A 16,484-nucleotide genomic window follows, 5' to 3' on the forward strand; every position below is an offset into this window, starting at 1 on the left:
AGTAAAAGAAAGTGCAAGTTGGACATCTGAGCGTTGATTTTAGCGGTTAAGTTAGTGAGGAAAAAGATCAACGTGGGTTCCCACTGTTTGAGTGTTTGGTCAATTGCTTTACAATGCATCCTTGTATTTATTTTAGATCAAGATCAACAGTTGTGCCAACTTTATATCTGTCTTTGACAACATATAGTTTTTGCCTTGTTTTTTGGAGAGTGAAGAGAATAGAAAATGACAAATAGAAAAAAACACAAGAATACTCCTAATAAACCGGGACAAAAACTTTTACTCCATATGAGTTGGCTGAAATTTAACGACTCTTTCTCATTTGAGTTTTAAGAGATTAAGGTTCAAATCTTGGTTGAAACAAATTTTAATATAAAAAAAGAGAGGCTAGAGCTTTATTGGATCTCTGGGTCAATGACTCTGTGCGAAATAATATACTTCTTACCAAAGTAGTTCTCGAAAAGGGCCTAAAAAAATGAGTTGGCTTGAAGATACAAACACCCATATTTCAAATTCCATTCTTTTAAATAAATGTTTCATTTTCACTTATATCTTTGTCAATGCACAAATTTGATCAATAATGTCTCTAATTATCCATTAGTAGAAAAAAATATAAAAAAAATGATATTTTGAAAATGTACGTCGTGACAAATTCAACTACATCATGTATATGCTAATATTGGTTTCTATACATCCACAAAATAAAATATGATCAAAGTAGAGTGTGTGAATAGCGCAAAAGTCAAAATGAAGCATCTAATTAAAAACAGAGGGAGTATTATTGATCAAACTTCTTTCCATGTATTATTGCTCCTTTATCATCTTTTTTTGTGTGTAAAAACTAAAGAATGCTTTACAATTAGCAATTAGACCATCCAATAAAATGATATTTGGTATGTTCTTAAACCTAAACAAATATCAACAGGTTCTTTTATCTTGATCAACTTTTGATCAGCCAAAAAATTGAACTCAAATTATTCCTATTTATGCAAGGTTGTGGAATGAAGATTATGCATATGATTGTAATCATCAAAATGCTTTAGATGGCATTGTTTGATTTGCAAGGAAACGTCTGAGCATCAAAAGGGCTTCCTTTGGCTTGAAAGTTGGAACTTGGTGGCCAGCACCTCTAATTGTGACAAACATTAGTCCATCATAGGATATGGTCCATCCACCCACCTAAAAAATCAAATGTTGAAACTTAGATCATTATAAAATTATTAATGCAGATATAAGTTGTATTAAAACATTAAATATCATTAGCTTGTTACTCTCGAGTCAAGTTATTTTAGGTTGAATTTAAATCGTCAAGCTGATTTTACTAACAACCCTGTTCACCTGACATGATTCTTAGTAAATTCCAATTACTTTTAGTAATAGAACTGATAATTGTAAAAATTTCTTTTTACTAATTGAAACTGCTTGTTACTAATTAAAACTAGTTCGATCTAGCTTAGTTGGTAAAGTCTTGTGGTCAATGGGGTGGTACGCAACATCTAGAATTGAATCTCGTCTATATAACTGCACAGTAGAAGTGTAAATGAGACGAGACAATTCACGAGCTACTCGAGATTTCAAAATTTCGTAAAAGCTCGACTTCATTGAGCTCGAATCAGACTCGAGTTTGACTTGAAAACTCGTGAGAAGCTCGAATACTCAATTATCAATAGCAAAATGCCTAAATTCAACATTTTTTCTACCTTAGGGTCGCTTTTAACCTGAGACACTTGCAAACTCGAAATTTACTCGGTCAAAACTCGACTTGGTCAAAGCTCGGTCAAAAACTCTTGAAGTAATCCCAACTCAACTCAAGCTCGACTCGAGATGCCAACAAGTCAAGTTGAACTAGCTCAAACTCGAACTCGACTCGAAATGCTAACAAGTCAAGTCGAACTAGCTCAAACTCGAACTCAACTCGAAATGCTAACAAGTCAAGTCGAACTAGCTCAAACTCGAACTCGACTCGCATCATTGACACTCCTACTGTGCAGTATAAGGTTCATCACCCATCTACACCAAAAAAAAAAACTAGTTCTACTTTCTCTAGTGGTCTCTCTTATGTAGTTCACATCACAAACCTGATTTTGAACTAATTGATAGTGGTTTTTCTTGATCAAAACTAAGTATCTTTCAGTTTGAAGTAAACAAGGCCTTGCCTAAAACTTAATTTCAGTTGGATTTTTTTTGCCCGAACTTATTTTTACCGAGCTAATAAAAATGAATTTCTTAATACTGATTAAAACATACTTCTAGTAAATATATATTTACATGTTAAATTAAACAGAGCCTACTAAGCATAGTAAAAGTTTGTGTAATTGCTACACTGAGCATACCTGTTTCTTGCTATACCAAGGTGTCCAATCTTGATTTATCTTCAAGCCAAGCTTTCTGAGAGTTAATCTTGTTGCACTCACTGGAATTCTCCCATCAGTATCTCCACTGTAAATTATGTTCTTGTCAAATATTATATGGTTTGATATTGTACTAAACTACACATATTGAGTGTTTACTTGGATACAGATGTCCAAGTATCCGACTCGGCTATTTTGTAGAAAAAGTAAAGTTTTTAGTTTAAAATGAAGTATCCAAGTAAAGTGTCGTGACACGACAAGACATGACATCCCATTTTTGAGGTAAATGAAGGTTTCAGAATAACACTGGTACTAAATATGATTGTATGCCTAAACATTAAGTAAATGATTTCTAGTAGATTACTAAAAATGGAGTTTTTGGTAGATGATGGACTTACCTGAAAACCCATATCCGAATTCCACCAGCAATAAGCTTCTTTATAGTAGGAAGTATAGAGGATGGTGCATCACCCCAAAATGTTATGTTGTCACTGTTCATATCATAACCAAGTAAAAGATGAATTATTACAAAGAGGTTCAAGATTATTATTGTCTATATCTTGATAGACTAAAGAAAGGAAAAATTGGCGTTAAAAGTTTCAACTTTCACCTATCTTCTCAAAACAGTCGCAACTTTGATTATATTGTAAGAATACACAATGTTCAGGAGGATTTTCTCAATTATTAGTTTTCATATCAGAGACCCATGTATGGTTTAACAAAGACAAGGAAAAAAGAGTTATTATTTTGAGGTCTATCTAAAGTTAAGACTATGGTTATGTTCAGTTCACCTTATTTTTGCTTATTTAAAACTAACCAGATGAGATTAGAAAAAATAAGTTCAGATTAGATCAGTTCAGATCATGCTTATATTTAAAAATCATTATTACTATTAAATATCTTTCATTACATATTAGTAAAAATTATAATAATTAAATATTAATAAAGTACTCATTGAGACGAATCAAACAAGATCCCACATGACTATATTTTTTCTTATATATTGAGAAAAATCAAAAAGATTAGATTTTTGTAAATCAGATCAAATCAGTTCAGATCAGATCAGAAAAAATAAGTTCAGATCAAATCAGATAAGTTCAGATCAAAAAATTTCAGGTGAACTAAACATAGCCTATTTCCTGAATAACAATATTGGGATGGATTAGTTTAGAAAGATAGAGTGATAGTTCGGTTAGGATTATTCATGTCAGTTTTTCGGAAAAAAATAGAAGATTTTGTAAGAAAGAACAGGGATTCAGTCATTACTTGCAATGGCTCCAGGCGTAAGGAATTTTGGTGACATTGGCATGAAGGGCTGCTTGAACATCCGGTCTGTTTAGATATACATCCGTGTAATGATCTGCACAAGGATCATATCCTGCAGGCCTCTTGTGCCATCTTTCCTGTAAACACAAGTATGTCTATCAATTAAAAGAAATCACATAAATTTACATGTTATTGACGAAATTTATCACTAAAATTACAGCTATCTCATGCATTTTACAATGGAGTCTAAGAGTGTTATCATAAACTGCAATGAAGTAGTAATTGGCCAGGTATTCCTCATAATCTTAAGGTCGCAAGATCAAACCTTACTAGAAAATATTTGGGGGCGGGGATGCCTTTTACCCTTCGAAGGATTCTCCTTACAGAACATATATCGATACACTATCCTGGCTCAACTATTCTGACACGGTGTATGCATTTTTTACAATCTCTAACGTACATTTTTAACCATTAATATCATTATCTAACATACTAGTAAAAGTTATAGAAAGTTGACCATATATTGATATTACTCATTGGAACATATCTAAGGAGATTCTACTTAGTTATATTGATGAAAACTACTAGTAAAACTTTTCTAACTTTGTCCACAAGTTAGTAAAGTAGGCCAGAGGCAGAGCAAGTATATATCAGTTCATCTTCATGGCTTCAGTTTGTATCCGGTTATTCTGACAGCCGAATCTGTTAGAATCGATTTCTTTTTCCTCACAGGCTCACAGTTTTTGCAATAGTTTCGATCATTCTAATGTTCGAACTGAATTAATGAAAAGGGAAAAAATGACTTACAAATTTGGAGAATAAGTGCGGTGCAATGCCTTTGATGGCAGGTAGCTGCCTCCTGCTATTATTGCTTACAGTAGCAGTAAAATTGTGAGCACAATCAGGTGTATATAAGCTGTACATGTCTATCAGATCATAAACTGCAAAATACTCGTCGAGTGCAACTCTGCAATCATCAGATACATTCTTAAGTTTGAAGTTGCATTTTCTCTTCACATCTCTGTAAACTTTATCTGATATAACAGCATGATCCCACGCATAATCGATCATTCCTGTCTGATCTGTTTCATCATCCAACAGTGCATTTCCAATCTGCACACCCATTTTTAGTTAGCATATAACTTATATATGCGCCTCATTTGTCCCTTTTTCTTTGCATAAACTTCTACACTTCCACTTGTTTTTCTTTCAATAAGAATTTTTACACAACAGGTGTACTATACAACTGGGTTTAATCGCTCTAGCAATTAAGTAAACATGAACCAATTTCGCCAAAACAAAGCCTTAACCTTCGTCCTATCTAGTCTAGGATAACTAGTTTCTCTCATTTGCTATCGTTATAATGTCAAATTTGGATAACTTGCAAGAAAATCATTCTTTATGAAAGACCTTTATGTGATTTGAGATGGATAATTAATCCTGTTGTATACATTATAATGAACCTGATTTACACAAGACATATTGTTAAAGTTTTTGTTCAACACTACTTTGTTATTAGTCTGATTCTTTTAGTGATGTACTTCCCTAGTCTTTTTAGCTATGACACTTTCCTAATCTTGGATGTTTTGTATTTCTTGTAACATGAAATACTTTTCTTTGGTATATTCTCTTTGTTATGACATATAAATATACTGTACATACCCTATGTTGAAACTAATCTCTCATAAGCACAGATGAGTTTGGTGATAGAGTATAAATCTATTCCTGGGGCTTGAACCATCAGCTTAAGCTTTTGGTTGAGTTGGTCCTTCATCATAGGATCAAGAGCCATTCTCAGTGGAATATTTAGCGCCAGGTATGAAGGAGACCTGTGCTGCATCCACACTTCAAGTCCAAAAGGCTCTTGCATGAGGGGGCGTGATAGTATATAAATCTATTCCTGGGGCCTCAATCATTCGCTTAAGTTGTCCTTTCTCTCGAACTTTGTATCCAAAGAAGAAGATAATATGAAGCTTACCATAAAACCTTTGAAATTGATGAAGTTTTCCTTGCAAGCCTTTTTGTTACTGTCAAAGATGACCTCTGCAAGCTGTGGAACATAGTGTCCTGAAAAGTAATATTCAAAACAAGCAAAGTCTCAATACATGTCACTCATGAGTAATATAAACACACGTTACTCGTAGACGGGTACTTATGTGAAACACAAATACATCATTTATCCATGAGTTTGGCCAAAAATGAAGTGTCAAATTGTCCGTACCCATGTTTGAACACTTGAAGTAAAACGAAAAGTCCAAGTAACATAGTTACCTGCATAACTTTCTCCAGCAATGTAAAATTCATTGGACTTAAATTGTGGAAATCTTGTAAACCAGTTGACAAGGAAAGTATAAGAGTCCTTTGCTGATTGAATTAACAAAAAGAAAAGAGAGTTAGGCAATACATTGAATCTATTACATTTAATACACACATTTTTTTTTTTTTTTTTGCTTTTTAAGAACATTTAATGCACACGTTTAATCAAATCAATCACCTGTAAAAGTGTCACCAAGCTCATTGATATCACTGCTAGTATTGGTGTAAGAAAATCCAACACCAATTGGAGACTCCAAAAATAACAGATTGGCAGCTGAAAAAATGAACCAAATTGTCAGTGTCATTTAATATTGGTAAAAATCCACCTCTTTCTTTGTAGTTTTGTGCAATTTAGTAGAACCACACTTCCGTATAGTGAATCAGGTGTGCAGGATGAATATCAAGCACTAGGTTATGATCACCAATACAAATGAACATATATTAACAGAGATGTAAATATGTTCATTTGACTTGTTAGTCATATTACTCATGTACATTTGACTTGTTAGTCATATACATGTGTGCTCGTTTCTCACCATACAGACGTGTGCACTTTCTGCAGATTAGTAGTTTTGGCATGGAAACGAAACTGTCATTGATTGGTACCTCTATTCCACGCAAATTTGTTGAGTTTTAAAGATGGTTTGCTTCCTTTCTTAGGGAAGAAGGGGCCTAATTCTTCTGCTTCACCATAACCAACTGAAGAGCATCCAGGACCTATATACAACCAAAACCAGTTTGTATTTAGTGGATTAACAATTAACACTCGACTATTTGTTAAATTCTCATATACTTCTTTTGTTTCTTTTTATTCGCTACATTTGACTTTCAAACTTGTCGATATACTATTTTGACTATTACTATAAAATATATAATTAATTTTATAAAATATTATTGAGTCGAATCCAACAACATATTACATTATAACATTTAGTTTTATCTAATAGTAAATAATGCACGATCAAACCTCATTCATAAATATTGAAATTTTCAAAATGTAGCAAGTAATTCGAAGCGAAAGAAGTATTATAAAAGGACAATTCTATGAAGACATGTCATATCCTTAATATCAAGTTTCACGGGTATGTGAGAACTAATTTTGAAAAGAAAACTAAAAGCTTAACCATCAATATACTATGGTTTTATTGTCTAATATTTTAAATAAAATATGATAAAGTCTATAATAAATATACTTAATTAGAAAGACTTAAACAAGTATATACATTTCTATAACTCTTATTACGTAACTAACAAGAGAATTTTGATGTCAAATTCTCTTACTACAATTCATTTTCAAACACAAATCTTTGAGATTTTTTAACTTCTCACGTCATAACATAAAATTTTCAATTACATAACGGACAAAAAATACGAAAAGTAGCAAAATAAATTATAAAATTTTAAAATAATAATATATTTGTTTATCGTAACTGACTCGGGGCATCGTTCGGACAAAAAAAAACTAGCTCATATATTGAATTGAGTACTATGATAAAGAGTGAGCATGACATTATGAGGTGCCTATAAATTTAGATGTATCTTTCAAGTTAAATTTTTACCAGTCTAAAGAGTGGGCCGTGAAGGAAAGGGGGACCAAAGATAATTTTGGCATTTTCAACCAAAAAAAAAGTGTTGGTTGGTTTTGGCATCAACTTGTCCCAAGCATAATAATTGACAGGTTAGACTACAGAAATTGGTAAAATTAACAAAGAGATGGCATCCAGATATATTGGACACACTGCACAAGTGGTGAATAATAGTGAATAACAGTGAATAATATCATCTTGGTAGTCAGTTCAGTTGTGGCCACTCTTCACAACACTGTCTGTATTGTCTCCATTTAGAGAAGTTTGTGACTTTGATAAGACTGCATGTCACATTCCACACCAAAACTAAGGAGAAGAATGGTGGAAAACTCCTATCTTACTCCGACACTTGCATTTACCTCAAAAATCGGGTGTCGTGTCCAACACGACACTTCACTTGGATACTTCATGTAAACTAATAACTTATCTTTTATTTCTACAAAATAGCCGAGTTGGACACTTGAACACCCGTATCCGAGTAGATACTCAATTTGTGTCTGTACAACATAGTATTGTATTACTTTTAGGCTTAGTTAACTTCACTTTATTTTTACTGTTCAGACTTCTAAGATTATATATCACAAAGTATACTTTCCGTTTCATGAGCCAGTGGGCACTTAAATAAAAATCACAACAAATTATCAAAAAAAAAGTATACTTTTTGTTTTATTTTACACGATTTTCAACACATATATTTGATCATCAATATATTTCACTTACATATTAATAATTTTTCTAAAAAGTTGATATTTAAAACTACACATAAGACTAATCTAAAAGATCCCAAATGAGTATATTTTTTTTGTATATATCAATGAGAATATTTGGTGAAAGATTTTATAATTTGACCATAAAAAATGAAACAGGAACTATATTTTATGAAGAAAACTGATTTTTCGTGAATATGATTTTTTTTGGCAAACTAAAGCTTATTGAAACTCATATTTACTAATATTATTGATTTTTACTCATCATTGTAGACTTGAAGTGAAACAGGCCTTAATATCATATGTATGCCAACAAAGAAGTAGAGGCATGATATAGGAAGTCAAATTTATATACCAACAAAGAAGTTTGTATGCTTTCCTAATGAAAAGCAGGATTTGCAGTGTAAATTAGCTAGATTGAACTACTCTAAAAACCTGTGGTTAGTCACCTTAGTTTCATAATAGATTATCATTAAGGAAAAAGCTATATGCAGGAATGCAACCCTAAAGGTTGTATATAAGAAGCTAAAAATGGAAATAAGTTGTATTAATTGATTATTTATTACATCAGTTGATGCAAAATTTTTCCATAAACTCACAACTTATTTCCATTTTAAGTAGTGCACTTATGTCTTATATACAACCCTAAGGGTTGCATATAGCATAACCCAAATAAAGACTATGATGAGCATCATATTCCCAAATTTATAAGTATAGAAATTTAATAGTGACATCTCTTTTAAAGTTAAGATGACGGGGACTCACTTGAGCGGGGATAAAGGGAAATCCTCAAATGAATTTCATGAGGTTTGATCCCTAGACCTCAGAAATATGAGGTGGGAAACGAATAAGCGATGTTTCTACTTCACCACCTCAACCTCAATGATACGCATGAAATATGAAAGTTGATATATTATCACTCCTATAAGACAGTCAATTTGACATATTTCACAAAATAAGGTAAACATCATAATGTTGAATTTGGTAGTATATAGCTAGAAGAAGCAAGTTTGTTGCTTGGAAGTTGGAAGAAGTAGAGGACATTGTACTTTTCAGGTCTTAAAAGGCCTTACAAATTACAGGCTTCAGCTTACAACTATATTCTATTTGCTTGTCATAGTGGGATAATCTTTATACAGACACAACATAAGGATGAATCATACTCTTTTAATTTCATTTCTTTTAAGTTTGCTCCAATTTCCTTTTAATTTTGTATTTTTGAGTTTATTTCATACTAAAAACAATCATTTACTTGTTTTTAGTCATATCATAATATTAGCTAACCATTTAAAAAAAAAAAAGTGAACAGACCTCTATAGGACGAACAAAAAGGAACACATTACAAAAGAAGTTTTGATTTTAATTGAGTAGGAAGAACCTATTATTAAAAGTTTGGTACATGTATTAGTAAAAACAAATATTATTGTTAAAAACAAATCTAACTCACATGATATAATTTTACTATAAAAAAGATGTCACATGCAAAAAGTTTCTAAAAAAATGACTCAATATATAAAGAAACAAATGCTTTCTAATATGTATATTATATCGAGTTGTTATGAGACAGTTTCTAGCTAGAACTTTTTTCTCTTTATGAAGGTGGTCACTCCACAAATTAAGTGACATCGATCATACCCAATTTTTAGATTTTTATTAAAAACTAAACAAACAATTTTATGCTCTATGATATAAATCCAAAACTAGAACAAGCATTCCAGATGTAGAATCATAAAGAGCATTTTAGATGTAAAAAAAATAAAAAATGTAACAATAAATGTTCATTCAATAGAAACCTATTCAATTAACTAATATACAAGGACCACATTCCAGCCATTGTTGAAGTTGTTTCAGATATCATTCCAGCGATCTTAACTTAATTTAGATAATTCACCATGAAATTCTCCCCTCGACATTTAAGGAAAGATATTATTACGTGTAATCTTGTTAAATTTATTTTACAATCTATTTTCAAACTTTCATACATATGTATTTGGAGATATTCATAGTTGAGTTTTACATTTGAAATTGTGAAAAACAACTAGGAAAAATAAAATATAACAGATAATTATTACTAATACTAAATTACTCCTATATACAAGTTACGTATAGGCTATAGTTTACGAGGAGTACTAGAAAAATAAGACACTTCATCTATTTCGTTTTAAATACAACAAATGAGTATTTTATATCTTACAAATAATATCTTTTTATTGTATTTAAAACGAAATGAAGAAAGTAATTTTTTTAAGAAAACGTGTAAAAAAATGATTGAGCTATTATCCTACAAAACTTGAGGCAGTAGTTGAGTAAATCCTATTGGTCCTTGTACCAAATTGAGAAGGGAACATTTTACATTCAGTAGACTGTTATTTGGTGTTATTCACTTCACTTATTTGTTGGTGAGAAACAACAAGTGGAGAGGAAGTAGCAACTAGGAAGGATCTTAAGGAATTAAATGATACAATAACTGAACAAACAACTGTTCATTTCACTATCAACTATTTATTGCACAACCAAAAATACTTATAAAAAATATAACAAAACTCAAAAGTAGTTAGTAGTATTGGGGGTAGTGATAGAACAGGATTTATCCAATTACTGATGAAGTCAACTAATAACTTGAAAGCATCCTCTTGACTTTATTATGATTTTGTATTTAGATAAAAAGAAAATTTGAACATAATTAAGTTTCTATTCGTTATCGTTTTTTATTATAGTTATTTAGAAAACTAACACAATTAAGTTTCTATTCGTTATCGTCAATATATTGTCTGATTTCAGAATAAACAGTTGGTCTTGTAAAAGACCGCCCACTTTTAGTTTAAAATTAGGCACGGTCCAAGCCCAATATTAAGAAAAGAACATGATACTTTTTTTTTTAATATAGTGACTAGTTTAATCTATTTAGGGACCAGTTTAATCTATTTTATGACCAGTTTAATCTATTCAGTAATGATATTCTCTAACTCATTCAGTCACTAGCTTAATCCATTAAGTAACTAGTTTAATTCGTTCGGTAAGTTATTTTTTTTTGAAATTGTCTGTTTTACTTCGAGAAAACAAGGAAGGAGAAGACAAGGGATGACTAAGATAGTATTGGATTAGAGTAAAATGAAATGGGCTTATTAGAAAAATCCAGTATTGGATTTCGTCTGATTTTATGTTAAAATTAGACTGACTATTCTAATAATTTGTACAGAATAAAAATGATTATTTTAATTGTAAGTGATTTTTAGTCCAATATACAACTTCTATCATATCAGTTTGAAAATTTTTAAACCAAATGTGGGGTTGGATTTTGTTAAGTGAAATAACCCAACAGAGTGATTTGTTGGTAGGGTACAAATTTTCCCTAGAAGAGTCAAATAATTAGTCTAAGAAACCCAACAAATGAAATAATTGAAGGGTAAGATTGATAAGAGATGAACTAAATTGTGATGAATGACAGAAAAGGAGTTTCAACCTAACAATGAAATAATTAGATAGTAGGAGAATAAAGACAATATAAATTTGTATATATGCATGCCATGCCATTATTACAAGGACCACGTAACAAAATGCAAAACCATTGTATTATTACTATCAAAAAGTGGCTAACTTTGTTTTTATTTGGACTAATAATAATTATATACTTTTATGTTTGACTCAAACTAACATGTACTTAAACATGATCGATCCCAAAGAAAAAATATTTTCTCTGTCTAAAGAAATGTATTGGCTTTTTCCTAGAGAAGGTACAAACTAATAAGTAACATGTTTCAATTATCTTCATTTGTTATGCTATGCATATAAGTATCAAAGATACTATTTTTTTTCTAGATATACAATAATATTTCGATTTATCGAAAAATATACATCTTTTACTATCTGCTTTAAACACTAAAAAATAACATGGATCGTAATTTTAGGTTTTATTTTTCTAAATATAATTAAAAATCGATTTTTAACAAATTTACCGACGAGTTGTAACATAAAATTTAATAAAACATACCAATATTTTCAGAAACATGTTCGAAAATAAATTATCTCCTCAATTCCTTAATAATCACTTTTCTAAATCACATGATATAAAAGCGTGAGACAGTCTCATTAAAGACTTGCTAGCTAGATTGATTTAATAAACTATTATTCCTGTTTTTTTATTATTCTCACTAGAATTTTAACACTATTCATATTTATACAGAATTTTCTAACTTTTTCTCCATTTATAAGAAAAGATATAGTCATGCGAGATCTTGTTTGATTCATGATAATTAGTACCTTAAAAGACGTGGAGATGCACATATGAAAGTGAGAAAGATAAAAAAAAACAAAACGAGAAGTAAATTGCTATCTAAGCCTACAAGATTATGCACAATAGAGTTTGATGATTAGTATGATATAATTACCTCCATTAAGCCATAGAAGCACAGGTTTATTATGAGGATTATCAACAGCTTCAAAGAACCAATAAAACAGTGCTCTGCCATGACTACCATTAACATTCACATAACCAGCATAATGCTTAAAGCTAACAGCTGGTTGCCCCGGTAGTCCGACGACAAGGTCCGCCTTCTGCTCGGCCATCACCTCCGGCCTCAAACCAACGCCCCATGCCGACGCCGACGCCGAAACCGAGACCCAAACCATCGTTTGGGTTGTAAGCCATAGGAGAAGGACTAAATTGAAGGCAAAATATTTCCAAGAGAGAGCCATTATAATGGACTTATAGTAAAAACACAACTCCTCTCTCTCAAAACTTAAAAACTTGTATAGTGTTTACACTTTTCCTATATAAGAAGCATAGTGAGTGGAAAATATTGTATATATATATATATATATATATATATATATATATATATAAGCTAAGAAAAAATGAATAAAGTGAAGCATTTAAGAAATGAGGAAATTAAGGAATGGATAATGGGACAGATGAGAAATAACTGTAATATTAGCTGTTTTAGAAGATTATGTTTTTTTTTTTTTTTGTTGTTGATAATTCTAAATTCATTATATTTTTTTTATTTGGTATGTTGTTGTATTTTTCTGGGGTTATATTATATGATAAAATTACCTTATCTGATGAAATTTGGAAGATTCAGAAGTATTATTTGATATATTCTTGTTATCTTATAGTACTGCATTAGTATGATTATTATTGGGATCGATATTTTGGAATAATTATTAGGGGTGAAGTTTACCTAGAAGTACATGTGATATGTTATTGAAGAATATTATCTTTCACCTTAATTAAATTTTTTTTGTTGGTTAGAGCTGATTTTTAGTGATTTTTTGGTTTAAAAATTAATATCTTTGTGTACATACAAATAGTTAATTTTGTTATGGCTAATATTTTGAATTTTTTCCTTAGATAATGCAAAAGTGGGTTTTAATTCCCAAAATATGCCCAAAAAAATTACAATTCCCTGCGTACCGTCCACGTAGGACGGCACGCGAGAAAATTATTTTTTTTTGTTTTAACCCACGAAAACCGCTACTCAAAGTAGCGGTTTAATTTTAAAATAAACCGCTACTCTGAGTAGCGGTTTATAAATATAAACCGCTACTCGGAGTAGCGGTTTATAAATATAAACCGCTACTCGGAGTAGCGGTTTATAAATATAAACCGCTACTCGGAGTAGCGGTTTACCCTGGGCAAAATATGTAAGCAGATAGCAGTTTTCATAATAAACCGCTACTCGGAGTAGCGGTTTACAAAAAAAAAAAAAAAAAAAAAATTTATTTTTTTTTTTATTTTTTTTTTTATAAACCGCTACTCCGAGTAGCGGTTTTACCTAAGTTGAAAAAAAAAAAAATTCTCGGCACTTGTAAACCGCTACTGCAAGTAGCGGTTTTACTAAAAAAAAAAATTCTCGCGTGCCGTCCTACGTGGACGGTACGCAGGGAATTTTAGTTTTTTTGGCATATTTTGGGAATTAAAACCCAATTTTGCATTATCCAAGGAAAAAATTCCTAATATTTTATAAAGTAACAAGTAAAAGTTGGGGATGAAATGGTTAGTGCTTAGACACTTTTTTTAAACCGAATTAATGGAAATTTACTTCGGATGTTTGAATTACAAATTTAATTCACTTCAAATAAATTTTTCTCACATTTTTAGTTCAGTTTCATTTAGCTAGTTCACGTCCAATAGAATAGGACTTGGCAAACCGTTGGAGTAGTGTATTATGTTGGCTAGGGAGGTGGTAATTGAGATTTTTTTTTATCAGGAAATTAAGATGTTTAAGTATTTTCTAGATAAAAATATATATACTCTACTTCCTTAATTCTGTTTTAAATGAAACGTAAGGTGTTAGTAAAGGGATTTAGGAGAGGAGAGAGATAGAACCCCATTCATACATAAAAGTACATTGATTAGTAATCTCATTTCTTCAAAAGAGTAACCTCTCACTTGTTCACAAAAGTAACTTCGTTTTTTCATACGAGTAACCTCATTAGTTCACAATATTAACCTTATTAATATTCATATGATGACCCTATTTGATCAAGTAACCCTAATTATTCACAAAAGTAACCTCATTTTATTATATGAGTAACCCCATTTTTATCATATGAGTAACCCAATTAATTCATACTAGTCATGTCATTTAATTTATAAGTAACCTCATTTAGTCTTATGAGTAATCCAATTAATTCATACTAGTAACCTCATTTATTTATACAAGTAACTTCAATAGATCATACGAGTAACCTCATTTAATCATACGAGTAACCCCAAAGGTCCACAAAAGTAACCGCATTTGCTTATAATAGTAACCACATTTCTTTATAGGAGTGACACCATTTATTGTTAAAAGTAACCACATACTCATACAAGTAACTCCATTTGGTCATAAGAGTAACCCCATCTTTTCATAAAAGTAACTCCATTTGTTTATAAGTGTTTGTGCATAAGGGTCAACTTCAAAAGGGGTCATATCTCACAGCACACTTAATATTTTGGGAAAGATTCAAGTTGGAGATGAATTGGCTCGATAGTTTTCCAACGCCTGGTCAAAAGCTTGATTCCGATGAGAAACGAGTGAGATATGACCATTTGAAAATGAGCTGAAGATGTTGCGCGCGCGGCCACACCTGTAATTTCGCATGTGGCCGGCCACACACAAGACACGCTGTTAAACGATTAGAGAAAATGTGGATGTGAAATGATATAGAATTATGTGGGTCCAATGATTATGGAAAAGTAGTGTAAGAAAATCTTTACCAAATAAGGAAGAAAATAAAAGGAGAATATCTGATCTTGAAAACAAATTTTAACTGAAAGTATGAAAGTCTTTAAAGAATGAGAAGGTACTGATTATAAATGTCGTATGACTTTCCATTAATAAGTAGAATTTTTTTGCAAGCTATGCGTGCGAGTCATATTAACGTTTTTTCTTAGTTATTTATCAGTGTTACAATTTTTTTGATTCGAACAAACATTTATAATTAATTTTATTTTTTTGATATGTTTTTCTTAAATCAATGATTTGTAGTGTTTCTAGTTTTTTGTTCATCTTTATTCAAATACAATATTGAGAAAATGAAATATAAAGCAAAAAAGCTCGTACTCAAATAAAGTGGAAAAATTTGTTTATCATGTTCAATCATTGAATATTAACAAAGTAGAAGAGTTTGATTTATATAATAGAGAGATTACCGAATAATAAATAACATTTAGGTTTTAAAATATTATCAATATAATTATTAATATGAAATTCAAGTTTTTACTTTTTTAATTTGTTCTGATTGTATACGTCCATCAATAATTTTAGATCAGAGTTTTTCACACATATGTAAGAAGAGTAAATCACTCTACTTAATTTAATATTTAATTCAAATTTCAAACTCAATTCCATTGTTAACTTGTTCATTCAATATAAATCCTCGTAACAAAATAGATGTTACACTTTCTATATATGGTTGTAACAAAATAGATGTTACACTTCCTTTTTAGGCAACAATCTCTGTCTATCTCTCTACTATCATGGCATTCTTTTTTTCTTTATCTCTTTCCTTTTCAAAAAATTGCCTAGAAAAGTGTGATTTGAAAAGTGTAACATCTATTTTGTTACAGATAGGGATGGCAATCCAGTCCGAATCCGACCCTAGTCCGCTCCGATCCGAAGGAAAAAATCCGAGTTGACTTCGACAAAAAAGTAATTCAACTCCGACTCCATTTAAAAAGTCCGACTCCGAGTCGGAGGAGGGTCGGAGTAGGATCTCATAAAACTAGAATTTTTTGCACGCGATGCGTGCTTGAATTTTTTTCAAAACAG

General features: G+C 31.0%; 1 protein-coding gene across 1 annotated transcript; it reads right to left on the reverse strand.

The window, feature by feature from the left end:
- Positions 1-776: 776 nt before the first annotated feature.
- On the reverse strand, positions 777-13,013 carry LOC104902570 (serine carboxypeptidase-like 34). The gene is made up of 10 exons (XM_010690382.4): positions 12,615-13,013; positions 6,540-6,650; positions 6,112-6,207; positions 5,889-5,981; positions 5,596-5,684; positions 4,425-4,730; positions 3,618-3,754; positions 2,750-2,842; positions 2,334-2,439; positions 777-1,179 (listed from the first exon to the last, which is right to left on the reverse strand). Exons 1-10 carry the CDS (start codon positions 12,919-12,921, stop codon positions 1,030-1,032), a joined length of 1,488 nt encoding a protein of 495 aa, XP_010688684.2. The 5' UTR covers positions 12,922-13,013; the 3' UTR covers positions 777-1,029.
- Positions 13,014-16,484: the final 3,471 nt, after the last annotated feature.

Source organism: Beta vulgaris, chromosome 9, assembly GCF_026745355.1.
Source record: "Beta vulgaris subsp. vulgaris cultivar EL10 chromosome 9, EL10.2, whole genome shotgun sequence".
Classification (NCBI taxonomy): Eukaryota; Viridiplantae; Streptophyta; class Magnoliopsida; order Caryophyllales; family Amaranthaceae; genus Beta; species Beta vulgaris.

Coding starts and splice junctions, on each gene's coding strand:
- LOC104902570 (XM_010690382.4), bottom strand. CDS start 12,921: ATGGCTCTCTCTTGGAAATATTTTGCCTTCAATTTAGTCCTTCTCCTA. Junction 6,208..6,539: donor CAAATTTGCGTGGAATAGAG/GTACCAATCAAT, acceptor TCATTTTTTCAG/CTGCCAATCTGTTATTTTTG. Junction 4,731..5,595: donor TCAATTTCAAAGGTTTTATG/GTAAGCTTCATA, acceptor ATGGGTGTGCAG/ATTGGAAATGCACTGTTGGA.